The sequence below is a fragment of the Anticarsia gemmatalis genome, chromosome Z (genome assembly GCF_050436995.1).
Source record: "Anticarsia gemmatalis isolate Benzon Research Colony breed Stoneville strain chromosome Z, ilAntGemm2 primary, whole genome shotgun sequence".
NCBI lineage: Eukaryota > Metazoa > Arthropoda > Insecta > Lepidoptera > Erebidae > Anticarsia > Anticarsia gemmatalis.
Window position 1 is genome coordinate 14,473,659 of NC_134776.1, and position 24,741 is coordinate 14,498,399.

The window sequence follows — 24,741 nt, forward strand, 5'->3', positions numbered from 1 at the left end:
TATTTCATAATATACTGATAGATAATGTTTTTAGTTATATTTTCGTTTAGAAGCTTAAAAGTATTAGAATCACAACAAACTTAATAAGCTGTGATTATTGCGTTACAAAGATAGGGCTTTATCAAAACCGTCGCGTTTCTTACAACAATGTTTGCATGCACAGAAACTGTACGAAACGTACGAAGTAGTAGGCACAATGGAGCAACAAGTGCGAGACATGGAACCGATACTGGCTAAGAAAGCCGCCGAGGGCATCGCACTCGTCAACAGACTCAAAGTTGAACAGAAGGCAGCCGACGAGGTCAAGCAGACTGTCATGAAAGACGAAGCTGCTGCTAAGGTACTCGCTTATGCTTGGTACTCACAAATTCGGTTCGGAATTAATCGGCCTAGCCGGGCGGCAAAACCGAATATGTGTAGATGAACTCGATTGGTACAAGCCGAACAAGTGAGTGGAATCGGTTGTGTTTTTCGATAAATATTGAGAACCGAATATGTGAATACCTTACTTCCATTCTATTGTGATCTTAGCTTAGAAAAAGCATTGAAGGCAGCTTTGACCACGCTGTCGTCACAAAGGAAAGGTAATTACACTTACCCTATTATTTCAGTTATAGATCTTAATCCTACTAACGCTAGGTTATTAGACGTGACCCGTAAAAACGTACTAAAGAGAAATTCACACAGAAGGCGGACGCATATCGGGCGCGGGTCGCCTTGTATTCCTATAGAAGATACTACACTGAAAGTGTGTGTTGATCGGCCGCGAGGAATTTCTTATTGAACGCTTACTGCTCTACTGCTGGGCAAGGTCTGTTACCATAGGAGGGTGGGTTTCGGGCTTGAGTCTACCACGCTGGCCAAGTGCGGAGTAAAATTCCGTCACTATACATATTTTTATTACTATGATTTTAGAGTTATTGATTCTTCGTATTGTACAACAAGGTAAATATTAATACTCTTCAATACGCCAGGTAAAAGCTGAAGAAGTAAAACAAATAGCGGACGAAGCGAAGGCCGACTTGGCTCTCGCGATGCCCGCGATGGACGCGGCGCAGACCGCGCTCAAATCGCTCAACAAATCAGACATCAATGAGTTGAAAGCCTTTCAGAAACCGCCCGCCCTTGTGCGGTTCGTCATGGAACCGGTTTGCATATTGCTCGGTGTTAAGTGAGTATCTTGCTATTGTGTTGCGGGGACTTTTACAAACATACAAACAACAGACACAAATTACAACCAGACTGGAAACAATTATATTTGTGAATTGCACAAATAATTGTTCCGAGTATAAATCGAACCCACGACCTCTCAACGCAATGGCGTGGTGACCTAAACCACTGCGCCACGGAGGCAGTATGATATTTATTTGTGTCCAAGATTTAACACATTCACAAGTTATAAGTTGTGTTGATCCTTCTGAAAGTCAATGAATGCACATCACGATGGAGATCAGATAGCAAGATGAACTAACGCACACTTCGAGATTGATTTACAACAGTTGTAGTAGTAGCCATTGCACTCTAATCGGTCCAATGATTTCTTTAGAATGTACGAGGCTAACTGTGACTGTCACGGTCACAATAATAATACAACAATAACTGTACGGGTAGAAGGTCACAATGAAATACACCGACGTGTTTTACTATACATTCCTATATTGTCAATTGTTAAATCAGAAGGTACTCCAAATGGATTAGGTATACTTTTCTAATTAACTCGTGCAGAACTAATGCGTAATCTTTCCTTAAGTTTATAAGGCAATATTCTAAGTAAATAGAGCGAAGACGGATAAAAACTACTTTTGATCAAATTAAACACGGCCTTTTAAATGTACAAATTAACCTATTGCTAAATTAGAAAGCAACTTCATCTTCGTCTTAGTTTTCCTTACAACGTGTGGATCTTTTCTTGAGACATGCACCCCTAAACTTCTTCCCGTATTATTATACTTTTTTACCCAGATTTAATACTACTAGAGTCACGTCTAGTTAGAAAATAGTATACAAATATATAGTTTTGGCTGTGTTTTATTGATATTATTTAATTAAAAAACGTTTATCAAAACAGTTATACAAAAAAAGATGACGTATAAAATAGATAAAATAAAATACTACAATGAATTAACTAAAAACAACATTGTATATTTTGGTCTGATGTTTCCTGTATTATTTTATCAAAACAATACGAATAAAAGTTTCACAAACAACGCACACGTCACAGTAGTTTAAAACAAATAATTGTATTGTATTACACGGGTTGCACGTGTTCTACCTATTTGCTGTAAGCTGAAGCTTTCACCGATAATATTTATTTAGTGGAGCGTGATTATCTCGACATGTTGTCCTGACTCGTTAGGTACAGGCTAGTCAAGGGCAACTGGAGCAGAATGAAGGGAAAGAAAGTGCATTACACGCCTCACAGCCCTTTGACGCCTTATCAACGTAGATTCTCACCTATTTACCTTTATGAGTAAGCGCGTGTATTGTTCGTTCATCACAAGAAAAGGTCCCCATTAAGGCTTTAAGATCAAAGCCATGTTTCCGTCTTACTGACACAAAACCTTAGAAAAGTGTGGAACAAAGGCACATGCATTATTCTCTTGCCACATTGCCCTTGGATAATACGATCACGAATTAATGGCTTCTATTTTTATTTGCCTTTCACATCGCCGCTTTTGAGTCAGTAGTTTAGAAATGTTACGATTTAAATAAATGATTTGTTGTATCGCAACTTAAATAAAAGTTAGTTCATCAATATTTTATTTGACAGGCCTGACTGGGACTCAACGAAGAAAGTGTTGGCTGATGTGAACTTCCTCGGCAAGCTACAGGATTTCGACAAGGATCATATTTCAGATGCTACACTCAAAAAACTGAAAGTATATCTCACTCACAAGGATTTTAATCCTGACACTGTCGTCAAAGTATCGAAGGTGTGTTTCAATTGTTCTGATAAATTTAGGGCTCTTTCAATTTAGCCGTATCGTGTCGGACCGCAGCAGTGCCGAAACGGTGCGTTTGTCGTACGGTGCACGGACGGTCATTTGTTTTCATACAAATCGCACGGTGCGGCAACAGTGCGGTGTCGGTACCGAGAACGCACGACGACAGGACGGTAACGTCGCAAGCTCCACGTGTTCATTTCGCTGTTGAATAGTGCGGTGACTAAACGTGACAGCTAATTTCATTGAATTTTCATGTTTATTATTTGCTTAAAATGGATGATATAGACGTGGAAGAATTTATAAATGAAATTGAATTATTGAGTAATTCGTAGAAACATTCTCTTGACATTCTTAAGTAATTAAAAAATTTACTTGGGTCTTGTTTTAACCTAGGATAAAGAATATGGAAATCACCAAAATTATATGTTAATGAAAACATCGGTAGTGTTCTTTTACGGGCGCGGCGTTTTTGTTTCTGTTTGATATTTTTTAACAGGAGCACTAACAGTAATGTTTCTTCGTCAGAGTCCATGGCTACACTGCTGTCACATGAATTTAAAACAACACTAACATACAAACGTACGGCAGTCAGATACGCTTTCAATTTAGGCGTTTGGTGTCGGACGGCTAACGTACCGCAGCGGTACGGCAGCGGGCTATAACCAGCGGCACGGTTAACGTGCGGCAGCCGTACGACACGAAACGTCTAAATTGAAAGAGCCCTTACAAAATAAATTAAAATTACCTTTTCTTAAGTAGAAAATATACATTTTTTTATAACTTTTCTAGGTGTGTCGTTCCATGGTCTTATGGGTGCAAGCTATCGACATGTACGCAAAAGTGTTTAGAGTTGTCGAACCTAAGATCTTGGCGTAAGTCTCACTCACATTTAATAACTTTTTTACCCAGCAAATACTAAAAATAGTAGTCAAGCCGAGTCACGTCTGATTAGAAAATTGTAGGAAAATGTATAGTTTTGACTTTGTTTTATTGATATTAACAAATAACTAATTTATATTTAGGCATAAAGAAGCTGCTGGTATTCTGAAAAGTGTCATGGCGGTGCTAAGAGCGAAGCAAAAGGAGGTGGAAGCTATAGAGGCACAGTTAGCAAAAATGTTGGATGAACTGAGAGTATGTATAAAATGTCTCTTTGCTGAATGAATGCTTTCATCACAGTCGTCTGCGTCCCTTTAGTCGGCACGTCTTGCTGTTTACACCCTGCATTAATAGGTCAGCCAGCACCGACTTTACACATTGTTCCTCCAAAATAGTGCAGTTATATTCATCACTGTCATTAGAGCAAATCACTAGAAAATTAACTTTATATAGCTTTGAATAAAGTTAGGCAGAAAAACGTATAAAAGACTTTTATTATTTGCAAAATCTTAGAACGATTTAAAGCCTAGTTTGATCTTTCAATGCGCAGCGATATCTAAAGTTGTCTACTTGAGTTGAGTAACGTTCGTGTTTGGGCCAACAGTCAACACTGTCCCAAAACGTTAAATAGACTAGTCACGGCTCTAATTACTAAACGTCTCTAACTCAAATGTTTAGATGACATTTGAGTTAGAGATTATATATGTATTATAATGTATCTATTAAGTACCTAGTTGCAAGATATGCAAAAGCGTGGGCGATGTGAATGTAAATGATAGCTTATTGGCAGCAGATACATATTGTACCCGACAACGTCTTCCTTTGATGCATACATCATTATCTTCTCGATCTGAACAAGAGACGACTCGGCTAAGAACAGCTCTAGATTAATTGGCGATGATAGGTTTCCGATATTCTCTAGCAATAACATGTTTGACGGCGGCCTTAGGAAAATGTTTTCAATAGCAACACCACAAACAAATTCAAAAGAAATACAGGCTAATACCTCATCTTGTGCTTAATTTACTCCACGCTTTTATACACAACACTTTACTTTAGAAAGTCAAATATTCGCCAATTGAGAAAATAAATCGTGAAAGCAAATCACAATACGACTGAAGCCCCGATTAAATTTAAATCTTTCGTGAGAATTTTGTATCAATGTTTAAAGACGAGCTCAATCTGCACTTAACGTACGAAAGTATTTATTCAAAAAGTAAATGGCTGAAAGAATTCAATAGCAATTTATTACATTCCGATAAATAAAATGCGTGACAAAGTACTATAAGGTTTAACAATATACCCGACTAAAAGCGTTGTTTGTAACTCGCTTATGTACTGACCAGCGCGATTAATTTGTGGCCAGGCGTTAACAAGTTAAGCTTGTCACGTTGAACGTTTGTTATGTAATTATGCTCGAGTCAGATGCAATTTTCGGTTTCGTACGACGATACGCATTTGCAACCAGATGATAAATAGTCGCACTACCAACTCCTTGTGGGCGAAAATCAATACCAACCCAGCAACTGGAAGCTGAAGCAATAAATTTACTGGAACACTGACAGCGCTACCTATGGTATTCTGCAGTTTCTACCATCCCACCTGAGCCTAAAATATGCACGAAAATGCATTTCAGCGTCAATAGTTTCTATGTCATGAGTACACTGGGCGTGAAATGAGACGTAGTCCAGTTTTGAATTACAAATTTAAATTAGCACTGAAATAGGTAAGCTGCATTAGCTTGTTCGCCCATTCATTTTAAATGAGCTTGTTGCAAGGGTAGCTACTATAAATATCTCATTCTACCTTGGTCTTAGTACATAAGTACAAGAAGGAGGTGGTAGCTACCAAAGCTCGATAATAATTTAATGACGCTTATGAAGATCCAAAAATTGCCAGTGATCATTTTTCACTTGACAAAGAAGTTATAAAAGTCTATCTATACAGCTGTATGACTAGCGGACGCGCAATAAAAAGAGCACGCTCAATATCCTTATTGTTTCATTTGAGATTTGCTGCAATTCATCTGTACTATCGTAAGCGAAGCAATGGCGACTTTGCGTTGAAAAGTAGTGGGCGAAATCATTTCTATCGGTTAACGTCGTAAAGTGTAAATTGTATCTTGCAAAATCATGAACTTGCATTAAATGAATTATTTTAAACTTGGGTTTAATTAATAATCTAACTTAAATACATTCTTAATCAATCAATCCTCACTTACTCGTTATTATGTTTTAAAAAGCTGTTTGAAATCATTTACTATATACAATATCTAATTGATTCATTTAGGTCAAATATTGTAATTTATGATAGTCTTTAAGGTAAGGCCAACGAGAAGAACTTGCACTCTTTTTAATCGCCAAATGGTTTTAAATAGTAAATAGAGGATAATATGATATTGCTTATAATCTTGTTTTATTTTATGCAAAACCCCAGCACATTGTCCAATATGATATATTTTGGGACATAATAGGAACCAGTTCGAGGGATTAATTAATTTGCACGTGTAATTTTCACTATACGCATTAAGCCGATTTAGTACCTATTTGTACTTTGTGTTATGTTATTTTATTACATTCGCTTATCATACTCATATGTATTTATGCAAGCTCTCGGAAGAATACAAAGCTTTGTAACTCTATACTAAAGATTCGTGTTACTTTCGTGGGAGACTCTATTATAAACAGGCAGCGCTATGATTTGCGAAATACGATAAAATTATGCGCACTTCGTACACATTACTTAGTACTTACTTGATTTATCGTAAATCGATGGTACATTAATTCAGTTTTAACTTTAAATATGTTTAAATATTCTTGTTTTTTCAACTAGGTGGTCGAAGAAGATCGTATAAAATTGCAAGCTGATGTAGATTTAGCTGCAGCGAGAATAACACGCGCCGGCCGCCTCACGCAGGCTCTCGCCGATGAGAAGACGAGGTGGGAGGACTCTGTCGCGGTAAACTAGAAGACTTCTATCTTTTATCACTTTTTTCTATACACTAATATAACCTAACATACAGTCCCGATGAAAGCTATAAATGCGATTGACATCGCTTAAACAGCGTAAATGCACTCAATTGAAAATAAATCTACAACAGCAACAGTTGAGCCCATTAGCAGCGTTAAGTTAATCCAACTTTCGTGATCACCTAATTGAGTGTGACAAATTGCGCTGTTGTGGCGTGCAAATATAAATACAAAATACCTTGTTTTTTGTATAAAATTAGTAACTTAATACTGTTTTTAGTTTTTAGTTAGATAACTTTACGGGAGCGACATTTTTTTGGAAGATTCTTCGGTGCCAAATTACTTTCACTATCAGTGCATTATTTGTATCCTATACAAATTGGTGTCGACTTTATTAGACGAGTAACAAGGAGTTTGTTTTATGTATACGATGAAACAAAGGATGCAAAATATAGTATGAATTCTAAAGTTTCCGCGATATTCTCTATCGACTTGAAACATAAATAGACGGCCTCAACTTCAAGCTGAATTTTACACGAGGTGATCAAAGAATGTCAGGGTAGCGAATAAAGAAAATACCAGTGTTGGTAAAGTAATTACACAGCTGTCACACACACAAATCTGTTAATTATTCAAACATGTTAACCAAGGTCGGCCTGCAATCAATGCACCAGATACACGCTAAAATCAATAAACTTACACAGAGGAAGCGAAATGTAGACATCATACGCTGGCAGTAAGAGAAGCGTAAATCTGATTGTTTGACTTCGGACAATATAATAACTTTTCAATTTCATATTGGCCTGCATACACAATACTCATAACTTATCAAAACTTCTTGCTGCAAAGATCTTTAGGTCCAATAAGGCGTAACTTAAGTAGTGGATTTGTTACAAAGAAAAGTTACGACGCGGCAACCATCGTCGCTACAAAGCAAGCCTTACAATAGAAACGTAGATTCGATTCCGCTCTAGATCTTGATGAACTGTATTGGTTTCCTGCTTTTCTCTTTATGCATATTTTTTGTCAGAGGGGACTTGTTTTAAGAAGTGTCTCGATCGTACTCGTGATCTTGTATCTTGTCTGTTTACAACTTATTATTTGTACGAAAGAGAATAATCACTTTTAACCTCGAACGAAGACATTCCTTTGGTAGAGGTTTTCCTTTACCTGGCGCTTTCTCTATCATCTGCGATAGATGGACAGAGGTTGATGATGAAACCTAACTGTAATAAAATTACCTATCTTAACTTGCTTCTCTATATGACGTAGTAGTTAGAAAATAAATGGTACACATATAATAATTCGCTGTACTATTGTACTACTATTACAAATATATCTAATCTAGTTCCCGTATCGATATATTTGCGTAATGTAACATAGATACAGTGCTTTTTAACATCCGCAGTCGGCGACCAGGCAACTTTTCTGTACCACGGGGGATATCATCATAGCATCCGGTTGTATCGCGTACTTCGGTGCCTTCCCGGCACACTACCGGCGCGAGCTGGAGGACAAGTGGGTCAACGAATGTACCACGCTGGAAATACCTGCCTCGGACACCTTCGAGTAAGAACTTTTTACTTTCAAACTTTATACATTAAGTGTTAAACTTAATACACCCACGTAATTTTTTATCAGATAAATGTAGTTCATTATTCATACGAATTTATCTATCAATCCGAACTAATTAGTATAACATTTTAATTGCTACAAGCGGATATTTTCTTCACAATAGCTATAGCTGCAAGTGAACATCGCTCGCAACAATTATTTTCACACTCCAATATAATCTTGAAGATTTTGCGTAATATTTCATAGGAGAATTGTTATTGCGACGTGCAGTTGGAGTGTAGGTAAATAATGCACCGAGAAGAGCTCGCCTGTTGCTATGCGACGAAGCCTCTACCCTTTGGGTGTCGTCTCCCCAAACACCCTGAACGGCCGGTGCATATGCATGTGTGAGAGTGCCACCCTACTCCTCAATAAGATTACAGTTACACACTCTGACCTTTTAAAATCTGTTAGAGCTATCTGAACTGTATATTTTAGACGTCGATAGGATTTGATTGGTGTCCACCAAAAAACTAGACAACTAAAGCGAACTAACCGGCTTTTATTTAGAGTTCAGTATCGGAGTGTAGCAAACCTCACAAAACTTCTCTTCTGGGCAGTATCTTACAACTATAAATTGATGAAATAATGAAATTAAAATATTACCAATTTCTGTTTACTCTGTTACAATAAAGAAATTTTCCTTCGTGTCATAAAAATTGTTAGTTATTTGCACAACAACATAGATTGGAGAAACTTCATAGAAAGGATAGACATAAATCCGGAAAATCGTAATCTTTTTTGGATCGTCAATAGTATATTTTCAGTGTGAATATTAACCATATTTGATACACTTACTTTTAAAACCTAAAGCAATTATAGTCGACTTCCGAGGTGTACTTACAATAAATTAAAATTTGCATTCAGCTCAAATGGTTAGAAGTTAGAAAAATAGGCGACATAAAAATTAATTTCCAAATTTATGTCAAACTTACCCATCGCTGAAACATGTTCCCAATTGGGAGCCTCACATTAAGTGTTATGCTGTTATTTCCAAAATAAAACTACTCCTGTTCATACTATTAGCCCCTTTTTATAACGACCCAGGGGGGGAGTTTTTAAAAAACACTTCGTCTGATATCCAAAACATACAAACTAAGTTTCACACTTCTAAGTTCGAAAATTTACGAAATCTTACTAAAACAATCATCCCTTACATTTTGACCCCTTAGAAGAAGATTTTCCGAAAACTCTGAAACTTTATTTTATGTCAAAAAAGAAGTTCACTATTAAATTGAAAAACTCTTCTTCAGTAAAAAAAATAATAAATAAATAAATTTAACCCATTAATGTCCCACTGCTGGGCAAGGGTCTCCTCCCGTAATGAGGGATGGATTAGGCCTTCTTTAGTAACAAAACGAAATCTCACATTAACTTTCGTTCCCCATTTTTACCACTCAAGGGATGATTTTTGAAAACACTGAAGTATGTATTCATTTATTTCTAGTCAAAGACTGCTATTAAATGTTTCAAGGTCCAAAAACAGAAAGAACTCCCTATATCCAGTCATCCCGTTTCTTAACTTTTTAGGGGCTGATTTTCCAAAGACACCAAGACACGATTTATTTATTTGTAATCAAAGCTCCAAACACAATGTTTCAGGCTTCCAACTTCGAAAATACTAAACGAAGTTTCTGATCTAGATCCTAAAGTACTTGATTAGAAATATAGAAATAAATAATGGCGTATTTAAGTGCTTTAGGTAACCATCCCGCAGGGGTTAAAATATGGAACAAAGGTGTCCTATATTTTAACTGATAGAATCCCCTAAGGATTCTTAGAAGCTAAAACCGTGAATTTTTCAGTTGAGGTTTTAGATTGGAAATAAATTAAAACTAGTTTCAATGTTCGTAGAAATTATTTCATAAGTTTTTTAAATAGGGGAGAAAAGTTTAAAGTTGCGTTACCTCCTGAACTTGAATCAATTTAATTTTCATGACATTTTGGATTTAAATAGTTGAGTATCCGGGACCAATAAAGGCTACTTGGTTCACGACTTACTATTTAATTGTCACAAATTATATTCTATTACTAAAGTACAGATACATACACCAAATGTATATCATATTATACATAACTAAACTGTAATTCGATTAACGTGAAACAGGAACTATTGGCTCAATTAATAAAATTAGCTTTGTATTGATTTGCAACACTAAACCGCAATGAAAATTATTGCAATAACAGGGAATTTAGTTTCATAGTTTCACACACGATCATATTACAATGTGATAACGAGAGTGAGTTTTAACACGAATTTGTCTTTCTAACGCGTTTGTTTTTGTGTTAGCCTGAAAATTTGTTGAACACGATAGCAAACTAAGCAAACTAATTTAATGTGAAAAGTCACACTCGAGGCACCAGCACAGAACTTATCGCATCAATGCTTGAAATGAATTTTCCTATTGTTCTCAGTTTGATCTCAGTCATGGCCGACTCATTTACGATTCGAACATGGAACTCTCAGGGATTGCCCCGGGACTCTATATCGACTGAGAACGGCATTCTGGTGACGAGAGCCGGCCGCTGGCCGCTCACCATTGATCCACAAGAACAGGTGATGACAGGTTTCGCCAGAGCACATGCATCACGAACAATACTCTCCAATATAATCCTGCTCCCCATAGTTTATATTAATTTTATAGCACAGAGAATGACTATAAGTTAGTAGTAAGCTGTAGAAGTCGAATTTCAACATGTTTACTATAAAACATATTTATACAGAATATACGGAACCACGAAGTGAAGGTAAAACCGCACAAAAGGGAAATTGGTAGAATGCACTCCCCAATTGCAATGAACCGGGATGTTTCCGCGAATTCTCAATTCCAGCTAGACCTGCCCACGGACGTATCAATTCAGTGTTAACATTCATAACCAGAATTCAACTGTAAATTTTTACCACGCATATCGATACAACATATCGTGAAACATTCAACGCATATTTCGACGAATGCGGATTCAATCGAAATATTTCCTTTTATATTCATGTTTAGTTGTCCTAGTTTTGAACTGTAAATAACTTCGGTACAAACAACAGGCTAACAGGTGGATCAAAAACATGGAAAGAGAAAATGGTCTCTTAATCACTAAGCTGAACGACCCCAACTACCTAAGAATTTTGGAAAATTGTATTCGGCTCGGTTGGCCGATGCTTATTGAGGATCTCGGAGAAACCCTTGAAGCTACTCTGGCGCCGGTTTTACTCAAGCAAACTTTCTTACAGGTAACTTTAGATTATAAAAATAAGTATGGATTACTGTCTCTTTACTATTAGCGCTGTGCAAAAAAATGCTTGTTTTCAAAATCAATTAACGAAACTTTTCAGGCGGGCAGACTTCTAATTCACTTGGGTGACAGCGACATAGAGTATGACACGAATTTCCGCTTGTACCTGACTACAAAGCTCGCGAACCCGCACTATCTGCCAGAGATATGTATTCAAGTGACTCTGGTTAACTTCACTGTCACTCTCTCCGGCCTAGAGGATCAACTACTGGCGTTAGCATACATTTTTATACTTTGAAACTCCGAATTTTTAATGGCTTTTTCCTGTGTCCCAGTTATGCGGTTTAATCAAATTCACTTGATTCAACTAAGAGGGGATCCATTTAACATTTTGTTCGTTCCATGCTAATTACGAAGGAAGGGGTAGTAATTCTAATTGAATATTCCTTATAAATTTCCACTTTTCTTTACTAGAGATGTTGTACGACTGGAACGTCCAGATCTAGAAATATTACGTACCGAGCTTATAGTGCGCATTAACACTGACAAAGGGACTTTACTTGAGATCGAAGACAAAATTCTACGCCTGCTTTATGCTTCTACTGGCAATATTTTGGATGACGAGGAACTAATAGAAACACTTAATGAAAGTAAGGTAAGAGTCACATAAAATTCGTATTGACTTACTCATTAACCACCGAGGATTAGTATGTGCTCCACTATCTCATTCTAGTATTTCACTGTCTGTTACTGAAGAATAGATATTTTAAACATTTACGTTGAACAGGAAACTTCGGAAATAATAAATGCTCGGCTTGAAGAAACAGAAGCGACAGAGGTGAGCATTTCGATGGCTCGAGAGAAGTATCGAACAGTTGCCACCAGAGGTGCTGTCTTGTATTTTGCTGTGGCACAATTAGCCGATATTGATCCTATGTACCAGTTCTCGTTGAAATATTTTAATCAGGCAAGTGTTAATTAAATACTCAGTTATTTAGAAATGTATACGTCATACTGCTCAATTACTTTCCTGGGTTAAAAAAGCTATTTGACTGGTCTCTATGTGCTTTGTCAATTATGCAAGGCGATTAATTTTGACGCACTTTTTATTATTTCTCTTGAATACAAGTAGGTAGGCTGTACCTAAATGTATTCAAGTGCAGTTAAATTAAATTCAAAATCATTGTCTATTTTCAATAATTATATAGGGACGGCGCACGTGGCAAAACAGTGTGCCGTGAGTTCGACTACCAGACGGAGAAAAAAATATCTGTATTAACTACGCGACTTTCTTTTTTCTGTTTATCCTATTGTTGTTCGTGATTTCCACATGACAGTAAAACACTTATTTAAAAGATATTTTAATATGGGATTGCTTACTACGAATCGCTCCTTACTCGCTCTAAGGCAACTTTCTTCAAACTTTGATCGCTTCTTGATATCGGAAAATGATTATTTTGATATTAGCCGCCTTTACACACACACACTCTATCGCACGTTCTTAGGAGCGTACAGGATTACGCGCAGGCAAGCAGCGCGGTCTTCGCTCGCGATTTTCTTCGCGGGCTTGACAGCTGAGCGCGGGCGGCGCGTGTTCTTTCCTTTACCCTTACACGCGCGCTATTTCACGCGCGATTATGGTTTCATGCGCGATAGTGTGTGAAGAGGGGGCTATTATGACTCATGAACATTGTTTGAAATCATTATTTTGTAACACAGGTGTTCAACCAAGTAATAGAAAAATCAGAAAAATGCGATATACTTGAAACTCGCTTGGACATACTCCGCCGTGAGATCACACTAAATGTGTACCGGAATGTCTCGAGGGGGCTGTTTGAGCGGCACAAGCTGGTGTTCAGCTTCCTCTTGAATATGGCTGTGTATATAGACGCCGGTCTCGTGAGATCCGATCAGTGGAACTTTGTACTACGTGGACCAGCCGGCACCAAAGTGGTTAGTACCATCACAACTATTCATAAAATTAAAAGGCCGTGATTACGATTTTCCTTTAGCCTTCGCCCAGTGTTCCCACGTTATGATCATATTAAGCAAAGCTAAAAAAATACCGTGAAAAATGTTTCAACATTAAAAATAATATACTGTCGATAGGTGCGCTTGCGAGTCCTGATACGTGCATTTTAGGATTTTTCCAGGACAAGCCATAAGCTGTAAAATTAATTAAACGTAACGACGTTAAGTTAAAAGAACAACATATAGCAGAGAATATTACATTATTCATTTTTTTTATCTAAACATGATACTGACATTTAAAAAGTTTTTGCGTCGCGCGTCGCCTTGAAAAGTTCTTAAAATGCGCAAGTCATCTTTGATAAGTGCACCGACTAAACATATTCGTGGCCATTAATATTGAAAATCTATACTGTAAATATATTTACTAAATTCAACGTGATACGTAGACATCCACGCGTAATGCACTTAACCGTCAAATGTCGTAACGTAGTTTCTCGCCTGTGCTGCTACGCCGTAGCGGCGCTCTACGCGGTGAATTCTTGGAATATTCTCAGGTCCTGACGTTGACAAAATGTATGCCACATCAATTAGGCCTTCTCGGAGCCCGCAAAGGGTGGTATGTATGAGTATAAAGTGATACGACACGTGCACTGTGGAGATGTATTACATAAATAAATTTTATAAAAAAAAACAAGGTTTTTTCAATGTTTGTTAAGAAGGATTAGGATTCCGGTGTTTTAAAGACCTCTAACGCAAAGGTTTGATATTCGAATTCAGGATATTATTTATGAGTTTTTGGGATAATGTGCTGTCCCAATCTACGGGTAAATCGTTAATTTATCGTTAATGACTTTATCTATTCATGGATAGAGTTGAACATAGGAAAACAAACAGCTACCTACATGGAAAGAACTTGTGAGAATCACCAGTCACCGCAGCATTTAATTAAACTCTAAATCACGCGGTAAACGAACACTCTCTACGATGTTTTCCCCGCGGTATTGCGTAGTTTCACAGTTTCACGCCGACAGCGGCAACTAGTTGACTGAAAAATCTCTTGAAAAATGTCTTACATTATGAGGTTGAGCGATTATAATATGAGCTACAATTTTTTAAACAAGTATTTATTTTATAGAAGATGCACAATAATGTGCAGTCCTTTTTAAATTTAAAATAATATCATGAAAGTTTTGATGTCCGGGTAAATGTTTGCTTCTTATCGAGTAGTTGCGTAGTTTATGAACGAGTTTTGATAATATTTGGAACAGAAAGTCTATAAACTGGCTAAAATAAAATATACTTAATACAAAACTAAAATCGCGCCTTTCCCCCTTAGTGGTAGGCAGATGTTTGGCATACTTTATATTTAGGGCATATTTTCACGCGAATGAAGTCGGGGACAAACTCAGTTAAAAATATAATTATATTAATTTACATATTAAATACATACGTAGGGTACAGTACAGGAGGCTCATGGAACACGGAATAATTGAATACTATTGTCTGCAACAAACAATCAGGTTATGTTAAACTGATCTAGCCACTAGCCTGGGCCCGAGCTGACTAATAATACCTGAAACTTAGACAGGCGGAAATGTCGTCAATTAAGAGCCACCGTCGTTTCTCAGTACAAGTGGCCAGTTTAATTAACATGACGAAGATGCGGTCGCTATTGTGCGGTAGAATGCAATCGAGTCTCTATTCTCAATACATTAAATACAGTTACAAATAATGATATAAGAATTCACATGATAATTTTTTGTACCTAATGCTAGATTTGACCCATGCGGGATCGCGCAAGTGAATTAGTAATATAAAAAAATAATATTGTGATTCAAAATCGCTTAAAATGTTTACGTATTGGTGACTTTTGCACCTGAATTAGCCCCTTAATATGTGGACATCTACTTGTGTTAATCGTCGAAATTTTTGTCACTAAAAATAAATAGCAATTGCTCATTGAAAACTTGAATGGGTAAATGCAGACAAATTGTCGACACCTCCCTCCGCCGTCGTCGGTACGGAAACTAGTAAGAAAGTCTTAAGAAGTTACGTCAAGTACCCGGACAAAGTTGCACTTGCTTGATTGCAGAACTCTGAGCATAGCTATTAAAGATTCACACAACTTCTACCAACTTTTTCTACTTACAATTATATCTAGGCTTTTAGCTTTACCGATGAAGTTCCCTTGTAATTTTACAGCGAGGTACTTTAAAGCGATATGACCAAACTTAACGAATAGTATAATAAACTTGGAGCGGCTTTTAACTTTTAACTTTCACCTTGCATGTTTATTATAGGTATAGTTATTAGAATACAGGAATCAACGCAAAACCGCACTTTACCTTACAATTCTAATTTATAATTGTAGCGACTATAAAATAACTTGTATCAAATTTCATTTACTTATTATGTTCATGGTCTTAGGTACCACCCCCGAAACCGCAGTGTGAAACGCTAAGTGACCAAATGTGGCTGGCCGCTAGTCACTTGAACGAAATGGATGCGAGCTTCGCAGGACTGCTGAAAGATTGCCTCAGGAAAATACCAATTACACTCGGGTCCTTTAGTGTGGTAAGTTAAACTCCTATGCATTTTAGCTTGTTTCGAAAATATGTTGTTTAAGAGTAACTTGCTAAAAAGTATGTTTTAGTTAATATTGTCAGGTTTTCTTCTGTTTTATCGTTAGGTACTTTTTTATTTAGAGCTATTCTATATAACAAGGTACTAAGTACCTACTACAACTTTATCGAAGTTTAAACTAGCTCTCGAATGAGATCTTACGCAAGTAACAATATTTGTACATTTACTTAGATTTACTCTTATTAATGACTTTTTTTTTCAGGAAATTCACGTAGACAAACGAAATCTTACTCCACCCGAAATTGATTGGAACGCAAAACTGACGCCGTTTGAGAAACTAATGATTGTAAAAAGCTTAAGAGAAGAAAAATTGGTATTTGCTATTGCGCAATATGTCAGCCATTCTTTGGGCTCAGTGTTCATTGAAAGTCCTACGGTACAACTAAACACACTGTATGTATACTTGTTGAATATTTATCTACCTACACACTTTCTTTTATTTTTTGCGACCCTAGCGCTGCACGAGCACAAAGCACCCGGTATAAGTGGTGCTTAATATAAAGCGGACCTAGTATAAAATTAGCAACCTTTTGTAACTTACCAATTTTAATATACCTACCGGTTTGGATTTTATCAGAAGAACTATGTTTCGTTCGTTGTAAACTATTGTTATTAACAAAAAACTACGTATCTTGACTTGTGCATCCAATGAATTAATCATTTAGAAGAACTATGTTTCGTTCGTTGTAAACTATTGTTATTAACAAAAAACTACGTATCTTGACTTGTGCATCCAATGAATTAAATCATTTTGATTAGGACAGTCAGATATTGCCATATGAGTTATGACGATATAAGCAAGTACCTACCTATACTTTTGAATACCTTTGTCAGCCATTAAAAAACAATTTACAAAAGGCTACTAGTGATGAAGTCCCAACTAATATTCATTATAAATGTGAGATTAACTGTCTGTCAGTCTCTTTTTCATGAATAAACCGCTAAACCGATTTAGACGAAATTTTCTACCCCGGAAATTGCGCCTAATGAGTAATGACCCATAAAACTATACCACGCATACGGAGTCGCGGATAGAAGTTAGTTTGCCGCAAATTATCAATTAAAGTTTCGAAAAATACTACTAAAAATGTGTGGGACTGGGACGTACCTACTTACATCTCAATGAAAATAAAATTGGTCACTGACGTCTGTTTATGATATTTGGAGATCACTATTTTGTCAAGTGCTTTTACCTACATGATGCACAGAGAAACAAACTTTTTCAAAGTTGGCTATCGGCTTACCCGATTTTAATGACTTACTACTGAAGATGAAGCAGTTTGGAGGGTTATAGTGGCTTACACTATATCGCAGAAACATTATGGGTTCTCGCTTGAAAATCTGCAAGTCGGAACATACGTCTACTTCTTATTAAGAGGATAAAGCAAGTTTGCTGTAGTGCTTACTTCAGGAGTTTTATTTGCCCCATGGCTGTCTATGTTGCTAACATTGACTGTCAGTTAAGTGTATTAGAAAATCTACTGATTTCATAGACAAGGGTTCCGTTTACTCATGGGATGTTCGGAAGTGAGATGATTAGAAGGAATTATGGTCGCAAGTAAAAACAGTAAATATCGATAAATAGACTTTATTGAATATTAATACATATACATTTAGGTACACAGCTACGGTTACAATTCACAAAATAATGTCTACTTTTCGATACTACCACTTATTGTTTTGAACAATAGTGGTAGGTAATTTATCACAAACATTTGAATTTATCACGTTAAATTCGCAATTTGAACATCAGAAAATGTCGGACAAATATAGGTATATCAAGAAGGTCAATCTAACGTTTAGGTACATGAAGTCTACGTACTATTATACTTTGTCTTATAATATAATAATGGGCGCTGGCAAGATTACGTATTCGCGTAAAGAAAAACATAAATTGCAATTACAAAATAATTACTAATTAGAGTAAGTAGGATAATCAAAATAATTTTACTCAAATTTTGAATCAGAAATTTTTTATTTGTCTTTAAAATCAACCGACGAAGATGGCTAGAAAACACAGTTTATCAAAACTTTCGAGTATTCAAACTAAAAGTTATGTCAAGTTTATAGATACTAATACCAACGCCCAAATGCAATCAATATATTATTAAGAATATTTTGTGAATACAGAGATAAATGTAATCTTTTATAACATATCTACGATTATATCTTACTATTTAATATAATGACATTGAATAACATCTGCAACAAACCATTTTCATTCGGGATTCCACAATCAAGTGGCACTATCCAGAAGGCAGACATGAACGTATATATTGTTATTTTGAAATCAATGTTTATCCAAATAATAATAGTGAATAGTGCAGAGTCGCATGCGCATTATCTAGAGCTAACCTCGAAAAGTAATTGATTTATATAGACGGCCGAATAATACGATATATAAGATTTTTTAGTTCAGTCTGATACAAAGATATACGCACATCCAAATGCCTACATCTTATAAGCTCGATTGTGGTCCACTCTCACTCTCATACACGAGCAGATCAAAACTTAAGTCTAGATTGCCAACACAGCACAAAAATCTACTTTATAATCATTATTTTTACCATCACATTAATTTCGAATATAATATTCTACGTAATACACACTTATTAAAATATTATAATATTACGTGTTTTAATAACACTTTGACCTAACTAACTCATTTGAATCCGGTCGTAATTAGAGAGATAAACCAATGTCAGTTACTTTATATTGACTTGAAATTTTGATTAATTTTTTTAGACATCTACTATTTTTTTTTATTTATTTGAGTATTTATTTAACACTGAGACTAGACAATACAGCAAAATTTTACATATATTGTAAGACTTACAGAACAGGTATGGGTTCAAGCTTTTCATAAGCATATAATATATTTACGTTATACAATCACATACATATAAATATAATAATTTGTCAATAAGTATAGAGTACCCCATTTTATAACAACATTCAGAAATAACATAGCAAATCAAATTTGATTCTGGAATGTGCTGGAAAACGAAAATACTACTGGGATAAAGTCCTTGATGTCTCATACCAAATATATAGGTAGGAGACATTTCAATGAAAGCACATGTCGATCATTGAAGGCGCACCGAGAGCATTTAATGCCTGGTGCTGTGGGCATGGCGTTAGACAACCACACTAGGATCCCACGCATACTTGATCTTATGGGATCCCAGATCGCTCAAGATGCGCATATCCTCATTGGGTATCGTGAAATTCAGGGCAATGTTATCCTTGATGTGGCGCGGGTCAGTAGATTTGGGTATAACTGCAATGTCCTGCTGCAATGCCCAGCGCAGTAACACTTGAGCATTAGTGACCTCAAGCTTATTGGCAATCTTGGTGACCAAGGGATGCTTGAGTAGGGAATCATTATTGGCGGATGTTCCACCCAGAGAGCAATAAGCTTGGAGCAAAATGTCATTTTCTTTGCAATAATCGAGGAGCTCCTGCTGATGGTAAAATGGGTGCCATTCAACCTGTGAACCAAAAAAAAAACAGAAAAACATGTAGATATTTCTCAGATGAGAAATCGTAACAAAATGAGTAAGAAAACGTCTAATAAGTACCTGGTTAACGGCAGGTATTACTCCATGGTTGCTTCTAAGGAGTTGCTGGAGATGCTTCACAGTGAAGTTTGACACTCCTATGGCATTAACAAGTCCATTGTCATACAGATCTACAAGACTTGCCCAAGTCATGTTACGAATATCAATATTTCGCTTATCATCGCATGCCAGTTTAGCAGTGCCAGGGAAGTGGATTAAATACAAGTCAACATAATCCAATCCCAAGTTATCAAGAGAGTGTTTGTAAGCCTTCCTTACTACTTCGAGTGAACCATGATCAGACGGAGCTGCAAATGTAAACCAAACAATAATCAAAATGAAGGTATAAATAAAATACGATAATTCATTTTATTATTGTAAAGAAATGAAATTTACATAGTTTGGTTGTGATGAAGATCTCCTCGCGCTCTAGGCCATACTTGGGCAATAATGTTTGAAAAGCTTTTTTCAGGTGTCCCTCGTTGTGGTACACGGCCGCAGTATCTGTACAAGAGATATTAATTGATTCCTTTTCCTATTCCTATTAAGTATAAATATTATGTGAAGTTGATTGTCCAAATAAATTACCAAACATGCGGTACCCAGCAGCAAGTGCTTCGTCCACCACTTTCATGATAACATCGCCACACCTAATTCTATAGGTGCCAACTGAAAATAAAATTTAATGTTAATGCTGAATAAATTATAATTAGTTACATTCATTTTATTGTAACTACTGACCACTGAACTGATTTGACACTGAAATGTTGAAGTGCTTTTACAAAATTAAAATACTCTCCAATTTCTATGTATATTGGTAAAATGTTCATGTTGAAAGGTATCAGTCTGTAAATTCTGAATAATATAGCATTTTGCATTATTAAAGTTTCAAGCTATGTACGCCAGCAAAATAAAGTCGCGATGTTTTCGTGGTGAGAATATAATATATCATTTCTTTTATTATTCTGTATTTCTAAACACTACACCTCTTTTACAAGTTTCAGAACTAGTAACTTCAGTAACTTGTGTCAAAAGTTAGTTTAAAACTAAACTTAGAAAATGTAAACTTCAGCATTTAAGATCCCTTCAAACTCTCTATTTTATAGTATTTTAATATACTTTTACAGCATTTCAATCGAAAATCATCTCACATTAGTAAGATTAAACAAAAAGTAAATATAATTGTGCCTACACATCATAATTTTTAGTTTTAAACAAACAGCACGCGCGACAACAAAGTTGTGACAACTTCCGATAACTATTCATTATAACCTCAGACTTGATCAGAACTTCAACAAACTTAACATGTTTACAACGCCAGCAGAAGGAAAATGTTTTGTAAAGCGAATATTTATGGAATACAGGTCAGGTCAAATTACGCACAGTTCTTAAAATTTAAGTATTCATACTTACAGCCAACACCGGGTATGGTGGTTCCGTTGTTCAGTGTGAACTTTGTTGTTGTGTAAGATTCTGGATCCATGGCGGTCGCCATGCTTCTCTCACATCACCTAAAGTTTACAGATAGCAATAATAACTTCACTTATCAGTCACTACGAGTCACGACTATTCCGGCCGGCAGATGCAGAACGACTAACTGTAGCGCGGCGAGCGGCAACAACTACACAAACATCAAACTCGTTTATATTGCCGCCTCGCACCGAATCTAACTTCACGCGGGAAAACAAGTTTGCTTTCCTTGTCTAGCTTATTGCTTCTTGCATAGAGTAGAAGCGAACGAAATGAAATGTCAAATTGACACAACTCACACCACCCGCAATTCCCCCTCTCACGATTCCATAGAGATGTAAATAACAGCTAAATATTTTTTAGGTTCAACGTTGAGCGCTCTTTTAAACGCTATTATATTATAAATGCAATAAGGCAAAAAAACAAGATTTTATTCAAAGATACCAACAACTGTAAAAAAAACCCTAAACAGTTTCATTAAAAAATTCTTCTAGTTTAGAAGAAAAACCACTTCAATTATTAGTATACACCATGTGTAGTAAAACTTCTCGATTTAGAATTGGCAATGAGAATAAATCCCAAGTATTACGTTTCTACTTTCAGTAACTATAAGTAATCCATCTTTGTAATAATAGTAGAGAGGTAACACGTAAAATGTTATCAGTGGCACTTTTATAACGTTATGTATGGGGTTGTAAATTAAGCCCATCCCTATGGTCTCAAGGTGTCACATTCACTTGAAGGCTTTTTTAGAGGGTTGCCAACGTTGGCATTATTCCCCGGATACCAATAAATAATTAGATAAATAGCATGATGTTGGGTAAATTAAAAATAGAATTGCAATTAAGTACAAAAACCAAAACTTTCTGAAGTTTCGGTGCCTGGGGGGTAAAAAGGGGTGTCGGCAATTATATGTATCTGAACTAAACCACCTTTCATTATTTTTAGGTACAATGACACAGCGTCAACGATCCCGCTCGTATTTGTTTTAAGCACGGGGTCGGATCCGTTTGGAGCATTCCAAAAGTTTGCTACTGAAATGGACATGCGGGAACGATTGCATTCTATTTCTCTTGGGCAAGGGCAAGGGCCGGTCGCTGAAAAGATGATAATGAGCGCGAAACCTAAAGGCGACTGGATATTCCTACAAGTATTTTAGAAACTTCTAAAATAATAATATTGCTAGTCAAAATTAAGGTGAAGGTAATTAATTTTTTTGACTTCCAGAATTGTCACTTGGCTGCTTCATGGATGTTAAGTCTAGAACTCATTGTAGCCAACATGGGTAGTGAACAAGGTGGGGTGTTACATCAGGACTTTAGACTTTTCCTTAGTTCGATGCCAACACCCAAATTTCCCGTGTCTGTCTTGCAAAACTCTGTTAAAGTCACTAATGAACCACCGAAGGGTTTGAAAGCAAACGTAAAAAGAGCACTGATAGAAATGGAACCGGACTTTTTTGAAAATCACGGTATGCGCCTTTTTACATACCTACATTTATCTTATTCTGGTTAACATTACGGTAGTTAGCCCAAAAATGTGGACAGAAGTGTATGAAGTAGTTACATACTAAATACCTACATAGGTATAAGTTTGGTAGATATTATTTCTTATAAGTACTTAGCAGAAACCAGACACGTATGAAATTCTGAACAAGTAAAAACATTCAATGTGACCCGAAAATCCAACCTAAGGAGGTTTCAGGTTCGATTTTCGGGTCGTGGGAAAGACAATAAATACAAGAAGGCAATCCGCTCAGACGTAGGTAACAGAGAGACAGAAATATTCAAACTTTTGAACATCTGTTTTTTTATTTGATTTGGGGATCATTTTATTCGACTGATTAATTCTAATTAGGTTTCAAATGTAATCGGTTCGATGCCTACTAACTTTAAGCACTTTCATAATTACATCCGTAGAGAGACGGTTTTGTCTTTTAGGTCTGGTTCTATTTTATTTAACTTTGAAAGATAACAGTCGTTTAGCCATGTCAAAGGCCCTCGGGCGGCTTGAACAACTTTGACACTAGGTTGACCACTAAATAACTAACTAACTATACGACAGATAGACAAATTTAACTTTGTTCTTTTGTTTACAGTGCTGGGCCAAGACTGGCGTACAATGCTCTTCGGCATCTGCATGTTCCACGCCATAATTCAAGAACGGAAAAAGTTCGGACCACTTGGGTGGAACATAACATATGAGTTTAACAACAGTGATCGAGAGTGCGCCATGCTCAATTTACAAATGTTTTGTGAAGACGGTCATATACCATGGGACGCGTTGGAGTATATCACTAGTAAGCTAGCTTTATGCAATTTATATTTCGATACGACATTTTAAAGCAAGTAGTCTGTTGATATAAATAGGTGCCTGACATTCCCCGCAGGTAGGCAGTGAGTGCTATACTTAGATAAACGTATTACCAAACTCAGAGTTGTTACGGACCAATCCTAGGATAAATCTTACTATCATTAAACGTCTCCCTTGACTCGAACCCTCTCGCTCTCCATCTCATTTCATTTCATCGTTAAGTAATTCTTTAATCGTGCCTGTGATGCCAGAGTACCATTTCCTTCGTAGGTTTGATCACATACGGTGGTCGTGTGACGGACATGTGGGACCAACGATGCTTGACTACTATATTAAAACTGTTCTTCGCACCGCCCACTCTTGAAGAGGGATATGCATACTCAAAGTCCGGCAAGTATTACTGTCCGAGATCAGACAAACTTGAAGATTATAGAAATTATATCGACAGTTTGCCGGTTATTGAAGACCCTGAAGTATTTGGAATGCATGATAACGCTAATATTGCATTCGAGGTGAGTTAGTCGACGCTGACTTTGCTTCTCGATAACCTAACTTGTTTTTTTTTTATTATAATCATTCAACACATTCATTGGTTTAATTTTCTGCTTTAGAACAAAGAAACGAATACGCTTATTCAAACGATAGTAGACGTTCAGCCGAGAACAGAGGGGTCAGGAGGTGGCGAGACTCCGGATCAGATCGTGTGGCGTATTTGCGACCAGACGCGGGCTAGGATCGTTAGAGGCATCGATAAATCTCTCATCTTTCCTGATCTTATGATACCAGACAGTATGGGCCAGCTACACTCGCTTACTACAGTACTTCTGCACGAAACAGATAGGTTTAATACTCTGTTAACGCTGATACATACCTCGCTCAACGAACTTCAAAAAGCCATCAAAGTAAGTTTATCTTTAAATGTAGTCCAGTTAATCATTTATGACATCTCTTACATAACTATTTATTCTACATCTTCGATCTCAGGGTGTCGTAGTAATGTCGGAAGCTTTTGAGGAAGTGTTTACGGCTTTCATGAACAACAGAGTGCCTAACATGTGGCATAAAAAGGGATACAATTCTTTGAAATCACTTGGAAGTTGGATCCATGACTTAACATTGAGAGTTGACTTCATAGAGGTAAGGAGAATA

General features: G+C 36.6%; 2 protein-coding genes across 2 annotated transcripts in view; one reads left to right on the forward strand and one right to left on the reverse strand.

Moving 5' to 3' along the window:
• The window catches only part of Dhc16F (Dynein heavy chain at 16F), a 61,419-nt gene that overhangs the window by 35,345 nt on the left and 1,333 nt on the right, over positions 1–24,741 (forward strand). The window contains exons 44-64 of the mRNA XM_076134693.1: positions 164–340; positions 975–1,171; positions 2,771–2,933; positions 3,735–3,817; positions 3,968–4,079; positions 6,657–6,782; positions 8,202–8,362; positions 10,823–10,964; positions 11,448–11,633; positions 11,736–11,908; positions 12,110–12,290; positions 12,423–12,602; positions 13,355–13,588; positions 16,034–16,180; positions 16,452–16,642; positions 22,228–22,429; positions 22,507–22,750; positions 23,378–23,578; positions 23,863–24,104; positions 24,204–24,494; positions 24,577–24,729. Coding sequence (XP_075990808.1) covers positions 164–340; positions 975–1,171; positions 2,771–2,933; positions 3,735–3,817; positions 3,968–4,079; positions 6,657–6,782; positions 8,202–8,362; positions 10,823–10,964; positions 11,448–11,633; positions 11,736–11,908; positions 12,110–12,290; positions 12,423–12,602; positions 13,355–13,588; positions 16,034–16,180; positions 16,452–16,642; positions 22,228–22,429; positions 22,507–22,750; positions 23,378–23,578; positions 23,863–24,104; positions 24,204–24,494; positions 24,577–24,729 — 3,786 coding nt within the window. The remainder of the gene's footprint in view (positions 1–163; positions 341–974; positions 1,172–2,770; positions 2,934–3,734; positions 3,818–3,967; positions 4,080–6,656; positions 6,783–8,201; positions 8,363–10,822; positions 10,965–11,447; positions 11,634–11,735; positions 11,909–12,109; positions 12,291–12,422; positions 12,603–13,354; positions 13,589–16,033; positions 16,181–16,451; positions 16,643–22,227; positions 22,430–22,506; positions 22,751–23,377; positions 23,579–23,862; positions 24,105–24,203; positions 24,495–24,576; positions 24,730–24,741) is intronic.
• Positions 17,822–21,518, reverse strand: LOC142986276 (putative oxidoreductase YtbE). Its single transcript, XM_076134692.1, has 5 exons — positions 21,223–21,518; positions 20,398–20,478; positions 20,206–20,313; positions 19,831–20,117; positions 17,822–19,740 (listed from the first exon to the last, which is right to left on the reverse strand). The coding sequence occupies exons 1-5, from the start codon at positions 21,302–21,304 to the stop codon at positions 19,387–19,389; spliced, it is 912 nt and encodes a 303-aa protein (XP_075990807.1). The 5' UTR covers positions 21,305–21,518; the 3' UTR covers positions 17,822–19,386.